Here is a 13,609-nt window from a genome sequence, read left to right as displayed (position 1 = left end):
CCATCTCATCAGCCCAATGGCACTTCCTTAAGAATTCAGGCTTAGATTGGAGACCTGCTACCTTTAACCCATTTCTTAGATCTGATTGCTTTGATGCCAACTCCTACCAGGCAGGCTTTCTGGTTTTTTTTTGACATTGTGAAGATCATGTATCACTTAATATCTTCTTACAGGAGCTTGCTATGAACAGTCTGGGGAGTTCTTCCCTGTTGAGAAATCCCCTTAACTATTAGCCTCCCATCCCGCATCACGCTGGGGGTAAACTGTGGGTTACAATACAGGTACTTAACTTGTTACCCATTAGTGTGATACCACTTTTTTATGACATTCCTAGGCCCTAAGCACATTTGTGGAATGGGACCCAGGTTGGGAATCCGTGAGGGAAAAGGGTTCTGACTCTTGGCGCCGAGAGACAGTCAGAGGTATTGAATCTAAGCCAGAGTAAATATATGTGTCCTTTACACTTTCTTTCAGTTAGCAGAAATCACTTCTAAACACTTGCCCTGGCATTAAGGAAGCGCGTCATGACCTATTGTTCAGAGAGGTTGGAGTCCTGCGGTCAGCCAGTTCTTTAGTTCCCGTGTGAGTGGCACATTCAGCCAGAAGCTGGAGAGACAGCCTGAGTTTGCAAACCTTCCATTCTTATAGGTGTGTCCAGCAGGCAGTGGCTTGTAGCTGTTCCTTCAGCCACTTAACAGGTTTGATTTCAAATCTATTTAATAGAGAAACTAATATGGTTGGAGGGTATTCATGGCCCAGCATGAATGGACTTCAATGGGAAGTCCCAGGTGTGTATGCATCTTAAATGCTACGTTAAAGTCATTAGACTAAAGTGCTTTTGGATTTGCTGTTGCTTTGTTCTGTCTGTCTTCTGTCATAGATGAGAGTTGAAAGATGCACTAGGACTTAAATCAAGGAGGGCGAGAACCCCAGTCCCGAGGCTAGGTAACTCCTTTTGCTGCCTTACAGCTCTAAAGGGAAGCCAAGTGTTTGTAAACTGGGCCAGAAGACAGGGAAGCCAAGCTCGGGAGGAGTTACCTCGGAAACATGGGAAGTTAATTACAGTTAAAAATACTTAGAGGGGGTGACTTATGAGTCACACATCTCGGTGTGACCCTTTTACTGCTCTGGGAGGTTGCAGATGAGCCTGAATCACCCTCTGAAACCTGATAACCTAATAACCTAATTGCACTGTTTGACTTCTGCGGACTGACTAGGCCCAGGGCTTGCCACCTTGCCACAGGTTTTTGTTTCTGTCCCCAGTACTCATGCAGAGCCTTTTTGCATGACCAGGGTTGTGATAACTCTCTGGGACGCAAAGCTAGTATGTGACACGCTCCTTTTAATTAAGTAGCCCAGTTCAGTGGGGTTACAAAGAAACGTAGACAAGTAATTATAGTGGTGTACAAGGACCAGCAGCCTTGGCTAAGGGGGAGGGGCAGGAAGAGTATCTGCCGAGGGCATCTGGTAGAAATGGCACCAAATCCTCACTTGGTGCTGCAGAGGTGATAGTGTCATAGCAACGATACGGATGACAAGCGGAGACTCAGAGAAATGATGCCGTGGTCCCCACCTCTCACCAGTGTTAAGTGGTGAGTACTGGTGGGAGCTTGGTCACCCCGATTCCTGTGGGAGTGGGCTGCAGCAGTGGTCTAATTAGTGAATGTAATGTTGGTAAAGCCAGGCTGTGGTGTGTGAATTTTTCAGAACAAGCAGCCTCTTGGTGATTTGGGAGATATTTGTGGCTCAGAGAGCTCCGATAATTTTGAACTTTGCTATAGAAATGCCACCTGCTGTCTGAGGGGAGGGAGGGAAAAACAGAAGTAGGGTTTACTTTGTTTTAAAATTGCCACCTGCTGCTTCTCCTTCCCATTAGTGGAAATTGTATATGTACGCTCCAGCAATTTCCCTGTCTTAAAGCATCACGGCTTATAATGGTGTTTGAGTGGGAAATGTGCTTTTCCAGGGAGGCCTTACTGAGGATGTGGCTCTGAACAGCTGCTGTTTTACAGCCTCTTCAGGGAGGGACTCCCCCACTGCACCCAGCCTTAGTTTCCCGAGATTCCCCTCTGTTATAAAGGCCTGTGCATTCACATGAGCGTGGGTGTTCTGAACGTATCTGAAACCCCTGCCGGTGGGATGGTGCATGTAGTTCGTGGCGTAGAACAGAAAAAAGTTCTTGCATCTTATTTGGCAGTACCAGGAGAATACCAGAAAAAAGAAGAAAATATGCTAAGCCAATTTTTTAAGAGGGCCATGGTTGATGATACTTAGTTTAATACACTTTTTCCTCTGAGAAAATCACTGTATTGAGAGATCGAAGAAGTAACTGCTTTGAAATGTATAAAACAACTTTATCAGAATAAGCTATAAATAGTTTACAGCATACAGAAGACATAAGTACTGTGTCCAAAATTCACTAAACCATCAGAGCCCCTTCTCTCGGATTTGAGCCCTTACTAAGGAGTATTGTCCCCTTTCTAAAGAGAGTAGGAGGTCAGTCTCCCTTTGGGGTACTGTTTAACTGCTAAAGGTATTTTTGTGACTACTGACCTAAGTCCAAGACCACTTCAGATGGCTTCATATAAGGAGGTAGTGGTAGGGCTAACTTACTGTAGAGAAAGTTCAGATAGTAGCATGTGTTTCATTTTGTTCTGAATTCATGTTTATTAATATAGATAGTATATAGATGGCCAGGTTCCCTTTGTAGATATTGTGTTAACTAAGTTCTAATAGTTAACAGTCACCAATTCCAAAAGGAATACACAGAATGTTTCTATTCCTTCAACAAGTTTCAGATACTTTAATGATGTGATCATGTTAAATAGGGTCAGAAGGATTTTCATTTTGCCCCGCACCCTTTTTGTTTCAGTGAAGATCTTTATTAAACTCAGAGTTTCTCAGCCTGGTGTGATGGCTCATTCCTATAATCCCAGCACTCAAGGCTAAAGCAGAAAAACTGAAAGACTGTAGCCAGCCTGGGCTACCTAGTTAGTTCCAGGACATCCTGGGCTACAGATTAGAACCCTGTCTCTGAAACAGTAACAATAATGATAATAACAACACTAATAGTTTCTCCCCAAGGTCCTTTTCTCTGGTTTCCAGGTTGCATCCAGAGTACCTTGCTACATTTATCGTCCATTTTAAACTTAATTGTTATGGGAAAATAATAACATCTGGTTGTTCTTGCGTGGTTGGTAATGTCAAATGAAGCAGCAGGAAGAAACAGCAGTGATGTTTGAGAGAAAAGCATAAACATGGATTTATGTGGTTCATATTAAGATGTAATAGCCCCTTTGATGTTAACATAGATGAAGTGACTAGAAACCTATAGGTAACCAGTTTGGCAAGTGGGAAATGGTTAAAAATAATTTGGGGTTGTTATTTGGGACGGAAACAGGGCCAGGAAGGAAAAATTTTACTTACAGCATGTGTGTGTGCAGGGCCGGGGGTTTGGAGTGTGGGTTGTGGGTATTGGTAAGTTCTGAAAGCATGGAGTCTGTGTAGAAAGAGAAGAATGAACAAAACGTGCATCTTACGAAGGATGGACTTTGAAGGGCCTTATTTGCTTTGTAAACAACCAAGGCTTTCCAATGTTTTGCTGTATTTAAAGTTCAGGGAAGTTTGCGTAGCACTGGAGTGTTAACTTGACACCTGCACTTGATGGGAATGAGGAAGATAAAATCACCCTAAGGAGAAAAATTACCCCCAAAACCAGTGCTCGGATAAAAGCAGGTTTAAAACCGTGCAGGTTTTGTTTTTCTCTGTGACTATTTGCATAAATGATTTCACATACCATAAATGCGTATCTTTTTCTACCGCCTGTTTTATTATATGCTTCTCCCTTTTGAGATTCTTCCTAAATACCTAGATTTACAATGGTTAGAGTTATAGAAAGTTTAAGAAATAACTGAAAAACTGTGGGAACCAGGCTTGGTAGTCACTGATGTAATCCCAGCTCCCTGGGAGGCTGAGATTTGAGGATTACAAGTTCAGTGCCCGCATGGGCTATAGAGTGAGTTCAGAATCAACTTGATGGACTTAGTGAGGCCTTAGGTCAAACTAGAACGTCAAAATATGACTAGGACTAGGGGTATAGCTTCATGGCAGATGATTGCCTCGGCTTATGCAAAATCGTGGGTTCAATCACAGATTTCTGAAAAACCAAACCAAATCAAAACGGGATCAAGGAAAAGAAGGTGGGGGATGGTGGAGTCCTAGGTATGTCTGCAGCCTCTTGCCCTTGAGTCTCTGGAAACAGCCATTTTCATAAGATTACTAATGCTGGCTCCAGTTCCAGCTGCCACCTCCCCACAGGCTTAAATGTTAAATTTCAAGATCTCAACTTTATCCCTTATGCATGTGAGCAGGCTTGCCAGGTGGCAGGCCAATTAATATACTTTTGTAAGGTGTAGAAATGTTTCTTTTTCATAGGGGAACAATGACTCCATCTGCTCCACCTCTTTCTTCCCCCCACCCCCATCCTTGGTGGGAAAAAAAAATCATTTAATTTTCAGAAATAAATTATACAACTGTGAGTGATATTTTTGGTTTGTTTGTTTGTTTGTTTTGAAAGGACTGTAGTTTTAATAATGGAAACCTCTTTTGAACTGTTCCTTCCATGCTATATTTTAAAATTTATGGGCAGACATATAAGTTCATACAGGGAATTACTTTTTTCTCAAGTTGAATGTATTGCATTTTATGTTAAAAATGAGCTGGCCAAGAACATAAGTTGACACCCTCTCCTACTGTAAGAAGAGAAAATTAATGTTTAGGTACCAAAGCAAGTGACAGAGAACCTTGCCATCAGGTTTTGAGTAGCACAACCTGTGAAAGCGAGTCTTTAATCCCTCAAGGAGTGAAGGAAAAGGGGAGGAACAGGTTAAGGTTCACTCATAGCGTCCGGTTTGTTTCCCGGCACTAACCTCTGCCTATGGAGCCCATAGTTTCTTTTTGCTTAGGAGTGAAAGTTCCGAGCAGTGGGTAATGCTTGCTTCTTTGCTTCTCTGCCTTTCTTCCCGTCTGTCTCGGAGTCCAAAGACCAAATGCCACGTTCCTTCCTCGCACATCTGTATGGCTCAGTCCATGGGACAGGCGAAGACCAGTGGGGTTAGTTCACAAAACTGAGAGGGTTAAAACTCCAAGGAGCTGACCACGTTTTAAGTTTGCCACCATCAGCGCAGGATGACAAAGAATTTGATGCCTTTCCCCTAGAATGTAAGAGTGTAGTAATGAATATTCCAGAAACTTGGGAGGAAGTTTTGCCTGTCACCCCCCCCTCTGTATTTTTTTCTGTATTGCTTTTCTTTTTTTACATTTATTTAAGGTGTGTGTGCACGTGTAGGCTTGCATGCACACAGGCCCGTGTGGCCTGAGGCGGAGGTGGAGGTCAGGGACAGCTGCCAGGTGTCAGTTTGCTTCTTCTACCTTGTGGGCTCTGGTGATTGGACTCAGGTTGTCAGGTGTGGCTGCAAGCACCTTTGCCTGCCAAGCCATCTCACCACAACACACGTAGGCACTTTTTTTGTTTGTTTGTTTGTTTTTCATTTTTTGAGACAGGGTTTCTCTGTGTAACAGCCAGAGCTGTCCTGGAACTAGCTCTGTAGACCAGACTGGCCGCGAATTCACAGAGATCCTCTTGCCTCTGCCTGCTGAGTGCTGGGTTTAAAGGCATGTGCCACCACCGCCCAGCTCATCAGCACTTTTTGTGTTCTTTCTTGTTCCAGAATAGGTGGGCTCTGCTCAGGTGGTGTTACCTGGAACGGATTTTGAGTTGGTGTCCTTGTCACCCCACAGCAGACCCCTCTTCATCTGGATTCAGCCGAAGAGGCCTTGCTCTCAGAGTCGAAATACTTAAGAACTTGGGTTTGGACAGATCTCTGTTGGAACCTGACTCCACGTCGTCTTAGGCACATGACCATGGCAGGTCACCTCACTTCTGAGGAAAACAACATTTTCTGGACCTTAGACAAAATAGATTGTGAAGCCTCTAGGCAGGAGCAGGCAAGCTCCAGCTTGTATGCCTGATGTAGTTTGTAGATTATGTTTATTAAAATTCAGATTCAGCCGTTTTCTTAGGGTTGCCTGTGGCTGCCTGGGCTACAGAGCAGAAACAGTGTGGACCTTTTCTGAAACCTTAGCACACCGCTCGCCTAGGGCATGCCTCACAGATTTACGCCCTCAGAAGATGAATGTTCCCTCCTCTTCCCATCGCTTGTCATGAATTCCGTCCTCTGTAGTAAGTTCCATTCTTTTAGCCACTCAGTTCAGAAGAAAGGAAGCTGAGGCAGGGCCTTCCCCAGGAACCCTTCTGGAACACCATCCTCTTTCTAGAATAGAGCTGGATGGAGCGTGAGCCACTACACAAGACAGAAATGGCAAAGGGTGCAGCTCCATGTCTCCCCTACACTGCTAATAGCATGCAGTGACTTGAACTGGATGCCATGCTTGCTATAGAGTGGAGTTTTTGCTAATCCATGCGTAAGTGCTGGCAGGTAGTATAGATTGCAAAGTGCCGGCAGGTAGTGTAGATTACAACATACCCTTGTTAGTTGAGATTATTTCTCTTGGTAGATGACTAAATGTGTCTAATCTCTCTTCCTTCAAAGGCTTTTAAGCCTAACCCCCTAAAAACTGAAATCTTCTCATCTGTGAACACGCTATAGTCTTTAGAAATTGCAAAGACCGTATTTCAAAAAAGACTTTGAGCAATTTAATGACCGAGCTCCCGAAACGACTAAGACATTTAATAGAGCTCTCAAAGGAACAACAAGGGCTTTTCCTGTGCTTGTTTTGTTTTGCCTTTTAAGCAAAGTGAACTCAGAATTCCTCAGCAGATTTAATTAGGGACACCCTCGTTTCTAGTAGAAAACTCAGGCTGGGAATGGAGTGTGGTGGAATGTGCTGGGAGAGAGTTGTGATTGATCACGGCCTCCCCCATGAAGCAAAGGAAAGATGAGGGGCTTTGGAGCTACTTAGGCTGTTGTGATCGCAATATGCTTTTTTTTTCCTGTGTTTTTTTTTTTTATTTTTTATTTTTTAGCTTTGGAGTAGCTGGTGAGATGGCTCAGTGCTTGACACAAAAGCCCAATAACCTGAGCTCAATCCCCAGAACCCACATAAAGGTGGTAAAAGGAAGCTGTCTTCATGGGGTTGTTCTCCAGTCTCCATATGAATGCCCTGGCACATGATCCACCCTACACATGTCTGTCTGTCTGTCTGTCTGTCTCTCTCTCTCTCTCTCACACACACACACAGAATAGTTTTGTCTTTAAGGATTTGGAGGGCATTGAGGAGGTGTAGCTCCCTAGACGGCCAGTGTAGACTGCTTGTTGAGATCCAGGCCAGGCAGAGAACCTGTCTCAAACCACACAAAAGGTGGAGTGCACCTGAATAACGACACCTGAGGTCTTCTGGCCTTCGTATGCACACACACCCTCACCTGTGAGGACGCACACACATACATATACATGCAAACACACACGCACAAATCTTGGGATGATGAGTTTTCAGAAACATGAGCACCTGCCACGGAGCCCTTGTGGAGGTTAGAGGACAATTTATAGCCGGGCATTATGGAGCACAACTTTAATCCCAGCACTCAGGAGGCAGAGGTAGGTGGGCTTCTCTGAGTTTAAGACCACGTTGGTCTACATAGTTCCAGGCCATCTAGAGTTACACGGTGAGACCTCTATCTCAGAACAGAACAAAACCAAAAAGAAACAGGAAAAAAAAGAAGAAGAGTGAGGATGATTTGTGGGAGTTGGGTCTCTTCTTCCACCCTGTGGGTCCCAGGGGTCCAACAGGTCATCTTGCTTGGAAGTGAGTGCCTTTGCCCTCTGAACCATCATAGTGATTTTTGCCCAGCATTTAACATGAACTTGTCCCTTCAAATACCGTGAAGACGTGATAAGATCAGGACCTTAAAATCTGCCAAGTCTCCGGCACCGCGTTCACTGCCTTCCTCCAGCGTATCCCAGTCTCTCTGTGCTTCTGGGAGATCAGCTCCCTGTTAGCATCTATCCCAGTGCCTTGTTGTGCCACACATGTTTATCTGAATTTTCATCTGATCATGCGCGTCTCGAGGTGCCTGTCGTCTTTGTGCCAGCCAAGAGCCTGGCACATAATAGACACTTAATAAAGCTTTATTGACTGAAAGCACTCCTCGGTGAACATACTCAGGCACATCGCTTTTTCTGTCTTTTGGGCTGTTTCCTTAGGATAAATTCCCAGAATAGAGATTTCTAGGCTAGAGTGACGCGAACATGTTTATGAATCTTAATACATTGCGCCAAGGAGTTTTTATGTCTACTTGAGGTGCTTCCAAGTTTGTGATTCTCATCTTGCAGTGATGCACTATTGCTAGGTTGGCAGTCTGGTGTCCCATATTTTCTCAAGTGAAAAGTGACAGTGGGTCTGTCGTCGCCAAATTCAAGTCTGGAATGAGCATTGCATATGCTTTAAGATGAAGCCTTTCTATAAAATGTAAATTCCTCATGTAGAATTTAAGGCAAAGAGGGAAATGGTTAGCCAACGCAAGGTACTGGATAAAGGATATTGTCTTAGGGACCCCCACCCCCAGAATTTCGCTGCTTCTCTGAACTATTCTCAGACTGCAATCAATATTTCAATAATGCAATTGCGTATGTATTTTTAATTTTCTTTTCTCTCTTAACACATTTAATGTTCAAATATGAAACATTACTAAATGCAAATTGCTGTTAATGCCCACTCCAAAGTCTGCTTTTTATCAAAGTTTGGAACTGTTTGTCTAATGTATAATGCATTTCTATCTTCAATTGATCTGATTTGTGTGTGTGAAATAAGATTGAGCCTCCATGCTGAGACCTTGAGAAACACTTAGCTTTTCTTTTTCTTTTTTCCTTTTTTTTTTGGAGGGGGAGGGGGAGTTGATAGTTTTCGCTTTCCTCATCTCTTAGTATGTGGCAGCCTCATAAATTACTCATGATGAATAGCCATAGCCGTCTCTTGGTGCAAGTGTGTTATTGAGAAACGCAGTTACTCAAATGACCAAAGTCACCATGTAGTTAGTGTTGGTGGGATCTAAGCGGACCAGAGTGGAGCACTGTTGCGTTACAACTATGCGCTAGAGGTTTAAGATCATGTTGGATAAAGAGGCTCAACAAATATTCTGAAGAATTATGACATATAATTGCTCTAAGTTATATATTTCATTGCTCTAAGTTATATATTCTCTGCCAGCTGCTTGAATCCAGTCTCAAGGTTAAAATTTAAATTCTTGGAGAGAAAGCTATATAAAGGAGTTAGCAAATGCTTGCTAGACTTGGCTGTAGCTCTCCGGTAATTCTTTTTTCCTTTTGGAAAACTCAACCCTATGGGCCATAACCTGGTTAAGTATGTCTGGGAGATTCTTTGAGAAGCCAGTCAGTAACATGCTAACACATGCCTATACTGTGGGAGTCCCAGTCTGTCACCTATGAGATTTTTGCAAGCTATGGAATCAGTTTTTCTGTCTCTGTCCCTTGATGACCTTAAAGACCTCAGTGGCGGCTGGAAAATTGGTATGAAGACGCCTCTCCATGAATCCTGTGTGTTCTGTCACCACAGCAAGGCCAAGTGCTTCTTCTCAGTGTGCACTGCAAGGGAAAGGAGGGGGGGATCATGGGACAGGAACGGATGCTCCTAACCCAGCCTTCTAATAAAGCATCTGAGAGACTGGGAGATGGCTGGGTAGCGGGAAGCTGCTTTGTGTTCTGCCCTCATCCTGGTTTACTTTTCTAGTCATTGCCTTGCTTGGTGTGGAACATGTTCTCCTCATCCTACAGCTAAGCTCCAGAACGGCTTCCATCTTTTAAAACAGAACCCCCAAACTTATTAAATAACGCCTTCTTCTACTACCTCTCAGCACCTACCTTTTCTGCACCCATTGGGTACTTCGGGTGGAATCATTCAGTATTTTTCTTTGGGTGGCTGACAGTTTTTTTCTTACATTGCTGTCAAGGTTCATTCATGTTGTAGCATGTGTCAGCATGCCTGTTAAAGACTGTATAATAGTTTGTTGCATGCACATTTTCCCCCGTTTGGTGACTTAGTAGCCCTGCATGGGTAGTTGGGTTTGTTCCGCTTTTGACTATGATGAACACTGTACTTTTGTGAACGTGAGTGTGCAAAAACTCTACAGGATTCTATTTTCAGTGTCTCGGGGTGTGCACCCAGTAGATGATTGCTGAAGAATACGAAGATCCTCTCTCTCTCTCTCCCTCTCTTTTTAGATTTATTTATTTATTATGTATATACAATGGTCTGCCTGCATGTCTCCCTGCAGACAGAAGTTGGTACCAGATCTTATTACTGGTGGTTGTGAGCCACCATATGGTTGCTGGGAATTGAACTCAGGACCTCTGGTCAATGTTCTTAACCACTGAGCCATCTCACCAGCCCCTGAAGATTCTCTTTGTGACTTCTGAAGAACCTCTGTGCCATTTTGAATCACAGCCATTTCACATTTCCACCAATGGTACACAAGCTTTCCTGTCTCTCCAGATCACCACCGGCATCTATTGTTTACTTTCTTTTTATTTCTTTTTTAATGGTAGCCATTACTGAATGTATAATTCATTCAAGAGTTTTAATTTTCATATGAGCATGTTGTCTTTTTTAGCTCCCTGTGGCAAATGGAAAAGACTTTTGAGTACATTTTCTAGAAAGGATTGTGAAATCTTAAAATATTACTCAGTGACATTCCGTTACTATTTTGAGATCATCGGGAGTAATTCTCTTTGATGGAAAATAAGTGAACTGGGTTTCTGGTTCTCATATTTTAATACTATGGGGTGTGTGTCAGTACCACAGCTTGTTTGGGGAGCCTTGAAAGAAGGTGGTTCCTGGTGTGTGTGTGTGTGTGTGTGTGTGTGTGTGTGTGCACGCGTGCACGTGCGAGAGAGAGAGAGAGAGAGAGAGAGAGAGAATAGAAAAGAACAGGCATCAGCTATGGCAGAGTGGGCTAGAGACCTCGTGCCTCTCATGGTGCTAGAATACACTTCTGCATGGTCTTTTTCTGCAACTAACTCCTGGTTGAGTTTGCTGCCTAGCTGTGGTAGCCGATGACAGAGATGTGAGACGACATGAGGTGTGACTTAAAGAAGCCTCTTTTGAGTCACATTTCTGTAGTTAGCTGGCCGTGTGACACTGGTTTTTCTGTGCCCTCTAGAGCTTACTTTATACATCTGTTTTTCTGGGTTTTGTTTGTTTTGTTTTTGTTTTGGGCTTTTGTTGCTGTTTAGACTGTGACATCTGTTGGCTGTATGGATGTCTTTTCAAAACACGACTTTTTAAAAGATTTATTTGTATTTTACATGTCTGCATGTATGTATGTTTAGCGGTTGTGGACCTGATGCTCATGGAGGCCAAAAAACGTCCTGGGATCCTTGGAACTGGAATTTCAGGTGGTTTATAAGATGTGGGTGAGGGGGTCTCATTCCAGGTTCTCTGCAAGGTCAGCAAGTGATTTTACCCATTGAGCCATCTCTCCAACCCCTCAGAATAATATATTTGTAATACATAAAATGAGATACACTGTATTATAAGGAAAACCAGACATTATAAAAATTATCACAGCCATATCAAAATACTTGTGATGTGTGTGTGTGTGTGTGTGTGTGTGTGTGTTGGTTTGGTTTTGTTTTTTCAAGACAAAGTTTCTCTGGGTAGTCTTGACTGTCCTGAAACTCAGTCTGTAGACCAAGTTGGCCTTGAGCTCAGAGATCCCCCTGCCTCTGCCTTCCAAGTGCTGGGAATAAAGACGTGTGCCACCACTGCCTGTTTGTCTGGTTCTTTAGTAGCATTCAGGTGAGGATCTAGAGGCAGATCTGGGAGTGACCCTCTGAAGTGATGGTAAGTTGTAGCACAAATAAAGACCCAGAGACAGGTATTGTCTGAACCTGAAGGTCAGAAAAGCAAAGCAGCCAGTTACTGGCTCTTACCTCTACCTTCGACTGAAAATAGGTGATCCTGCCTCCATGAATCCTTAGATTGAGACTGAATGTGAGACCTGTCTCCTCCCATTTTATATTCCTCTCTAGAGCTGGTCTAAAAGCATGCACAACCACTGCCTGGCCTCTATTGGCTAACTAGTGTGGCTGCTGGGATTAAAGGCTTGTGCCACCACTGGCCTGTATGGCTGACTAGTGTGGCTGCTTTGCACTGATCTTCAGGCAAACTTTATTTATTAAAACACAAATAATATACCCTATCATAAGATATTATTATCCATGTATGTACAGCAGCCATAGCATATGAAAACATTTATCTTGGTGACAGGAGCATACTGCTTCCAACACGGGGCTTTTTATAAGCATTTGTGAGTGGAAGAAATGTCATGATTCAGATAGTTTCATTTTGGTTTGTAACAATAGAGTTTTTAATGTGTTTACTTTTTTAAATTTGTTTTCATTTAAGCAGTCCCAAGTTCGTGGGCTCAGTGAATCTACTAGTGCGCCTCTGTCCAAGGCTATAAACTCCAGACTAGAAATAGCTGGATTCAAAGCTTCTTGGTGCTACTGGGTATTTTGAGGCTCTAGCAGAAAATGCTTGGTGTAGATGGCCTCCGGGGTGTCCGGACACCAGCCCTGGGAGCTGGCAGAGTGAAGGGCTGCTGTGCCAGCAACAGAACCTGAGACTCATCTGACCTGGAAGTGAGCAGTCAGAAGCTCACAGCCTTGTTCCTTGCACCTATCATGTGGCTAGGAAAGTTCGAAAGAAACACAAGAGTAGTCGAGGTAGCGGTAACCCTGATCAGATGACTTTGGAGGACTATATTTGCAGTAATTTGTATCTTTGAATTCATCAAAGGAGCCTGTATCTCTCAATATCTTCCTATGTGTATGTTAGAACCACAGGCTTTTCATGTTCATTATAAGCCCACAGTGGAGTGGAGCTTTGTAAATACCATGTACTGTGCTAACTTCCTTTCCAAGAGACATAGAAAACTTTAGTATGGACCAATAATGACAAAGCATTCTTTGTTGTTATTCAAAGCAAGGTCTAACTCTGTAGCTCCTGCTAGACTCAAGATCCAGCTCTCCCTACCTCCGCTTCACCAGTGCCGAAGTTAGAGGTATGCACCACCAAAGCCAGTGCTGCTGTTAGTCTTAAAAGTAGGTGTCTTTCTCAGAATTCATGAGTATTTGAATGACCAAGGTCCAAGTATGTTTGAAGAAAGTAGGTGGCATACAACACAAGGCTAAACCCTTTGAGACAGGAAAGGCGTGGTCTTCTCAGTATCCGCTTACCAGTTTTGCATTTTGGAGATGGAAAAATAAGAGAAATGGGAAAGTTACAAATGTGTATGAATGTCGTACAATATACTTACTACAAGAACATCTCATGTTCCTTTCTTTTGGAGTAGGGCGTGCAATTTGACTGTGCAGCCACACAGGATAGCCTGATATGCCACCTGATAGACAGGGCAGTAGAGTGTTGCCGTACTATCTGCGCATGTGCTTGTAGGAGGTAACCCCGTGCATTAAAAAGAATGCTTTGTAAACACAGAATTCTTTCAGATTAAAAGGCCCTCTACAAAATTAGATGGGAGGCTTGAAGCATAGAGTGAAAGCCGTTTTTCTTC

General features: G+C 43.4%; 1 protein-coding gene across 12 annotated transcripts in view; it reads left to right on the top strand.

Moving 5' to 3' along the window:
* Nucleotides 1-13,609, top strand: part of Mast4 (microtubule associated serine/threonine kinase family member 4) — a 582,754-nt gene that overhangs the window by 428,493 nt on the left and 140,652 nt on the right. The window contains exon 1 of one of the 12 annotated variants that reach the window (XM_087896872.1): nucleotides 650-788. The exons of the other annotated variants lie outside the window; for them this stretch is intronic. Within the exon in view, the coding sequence (XP_087752998.1) occupies nucleotides 751-788 (38 nt within the window). The 5' untranslated portion in view covers nucleotides 650-750. Of the gene's footprint in view, nucleotides 1-649; nucleotides 789-13,609 lie in introns of those variants that run through there. 12 annotated transcript variants of the gene reach the window in all.

The sequence above is a fragment of the Myodes glareolus genome, chromosome 15 (assembly GCF_982192425.1).
Source record: "Myodes glareolus chromosome 15, mMyoGla1.1, whole genome shotgun sequence".
NCBI classification, from domain to species: domain Eukaryota; kingdom Metazoa; phylum Chordata; class Mammalia; order Rodentia; family Cricetidae; genus Myodes; species Myodes glareolus.
This window is presented reverse-complemented; position numbering and strand designations above follow the sequence as displayed.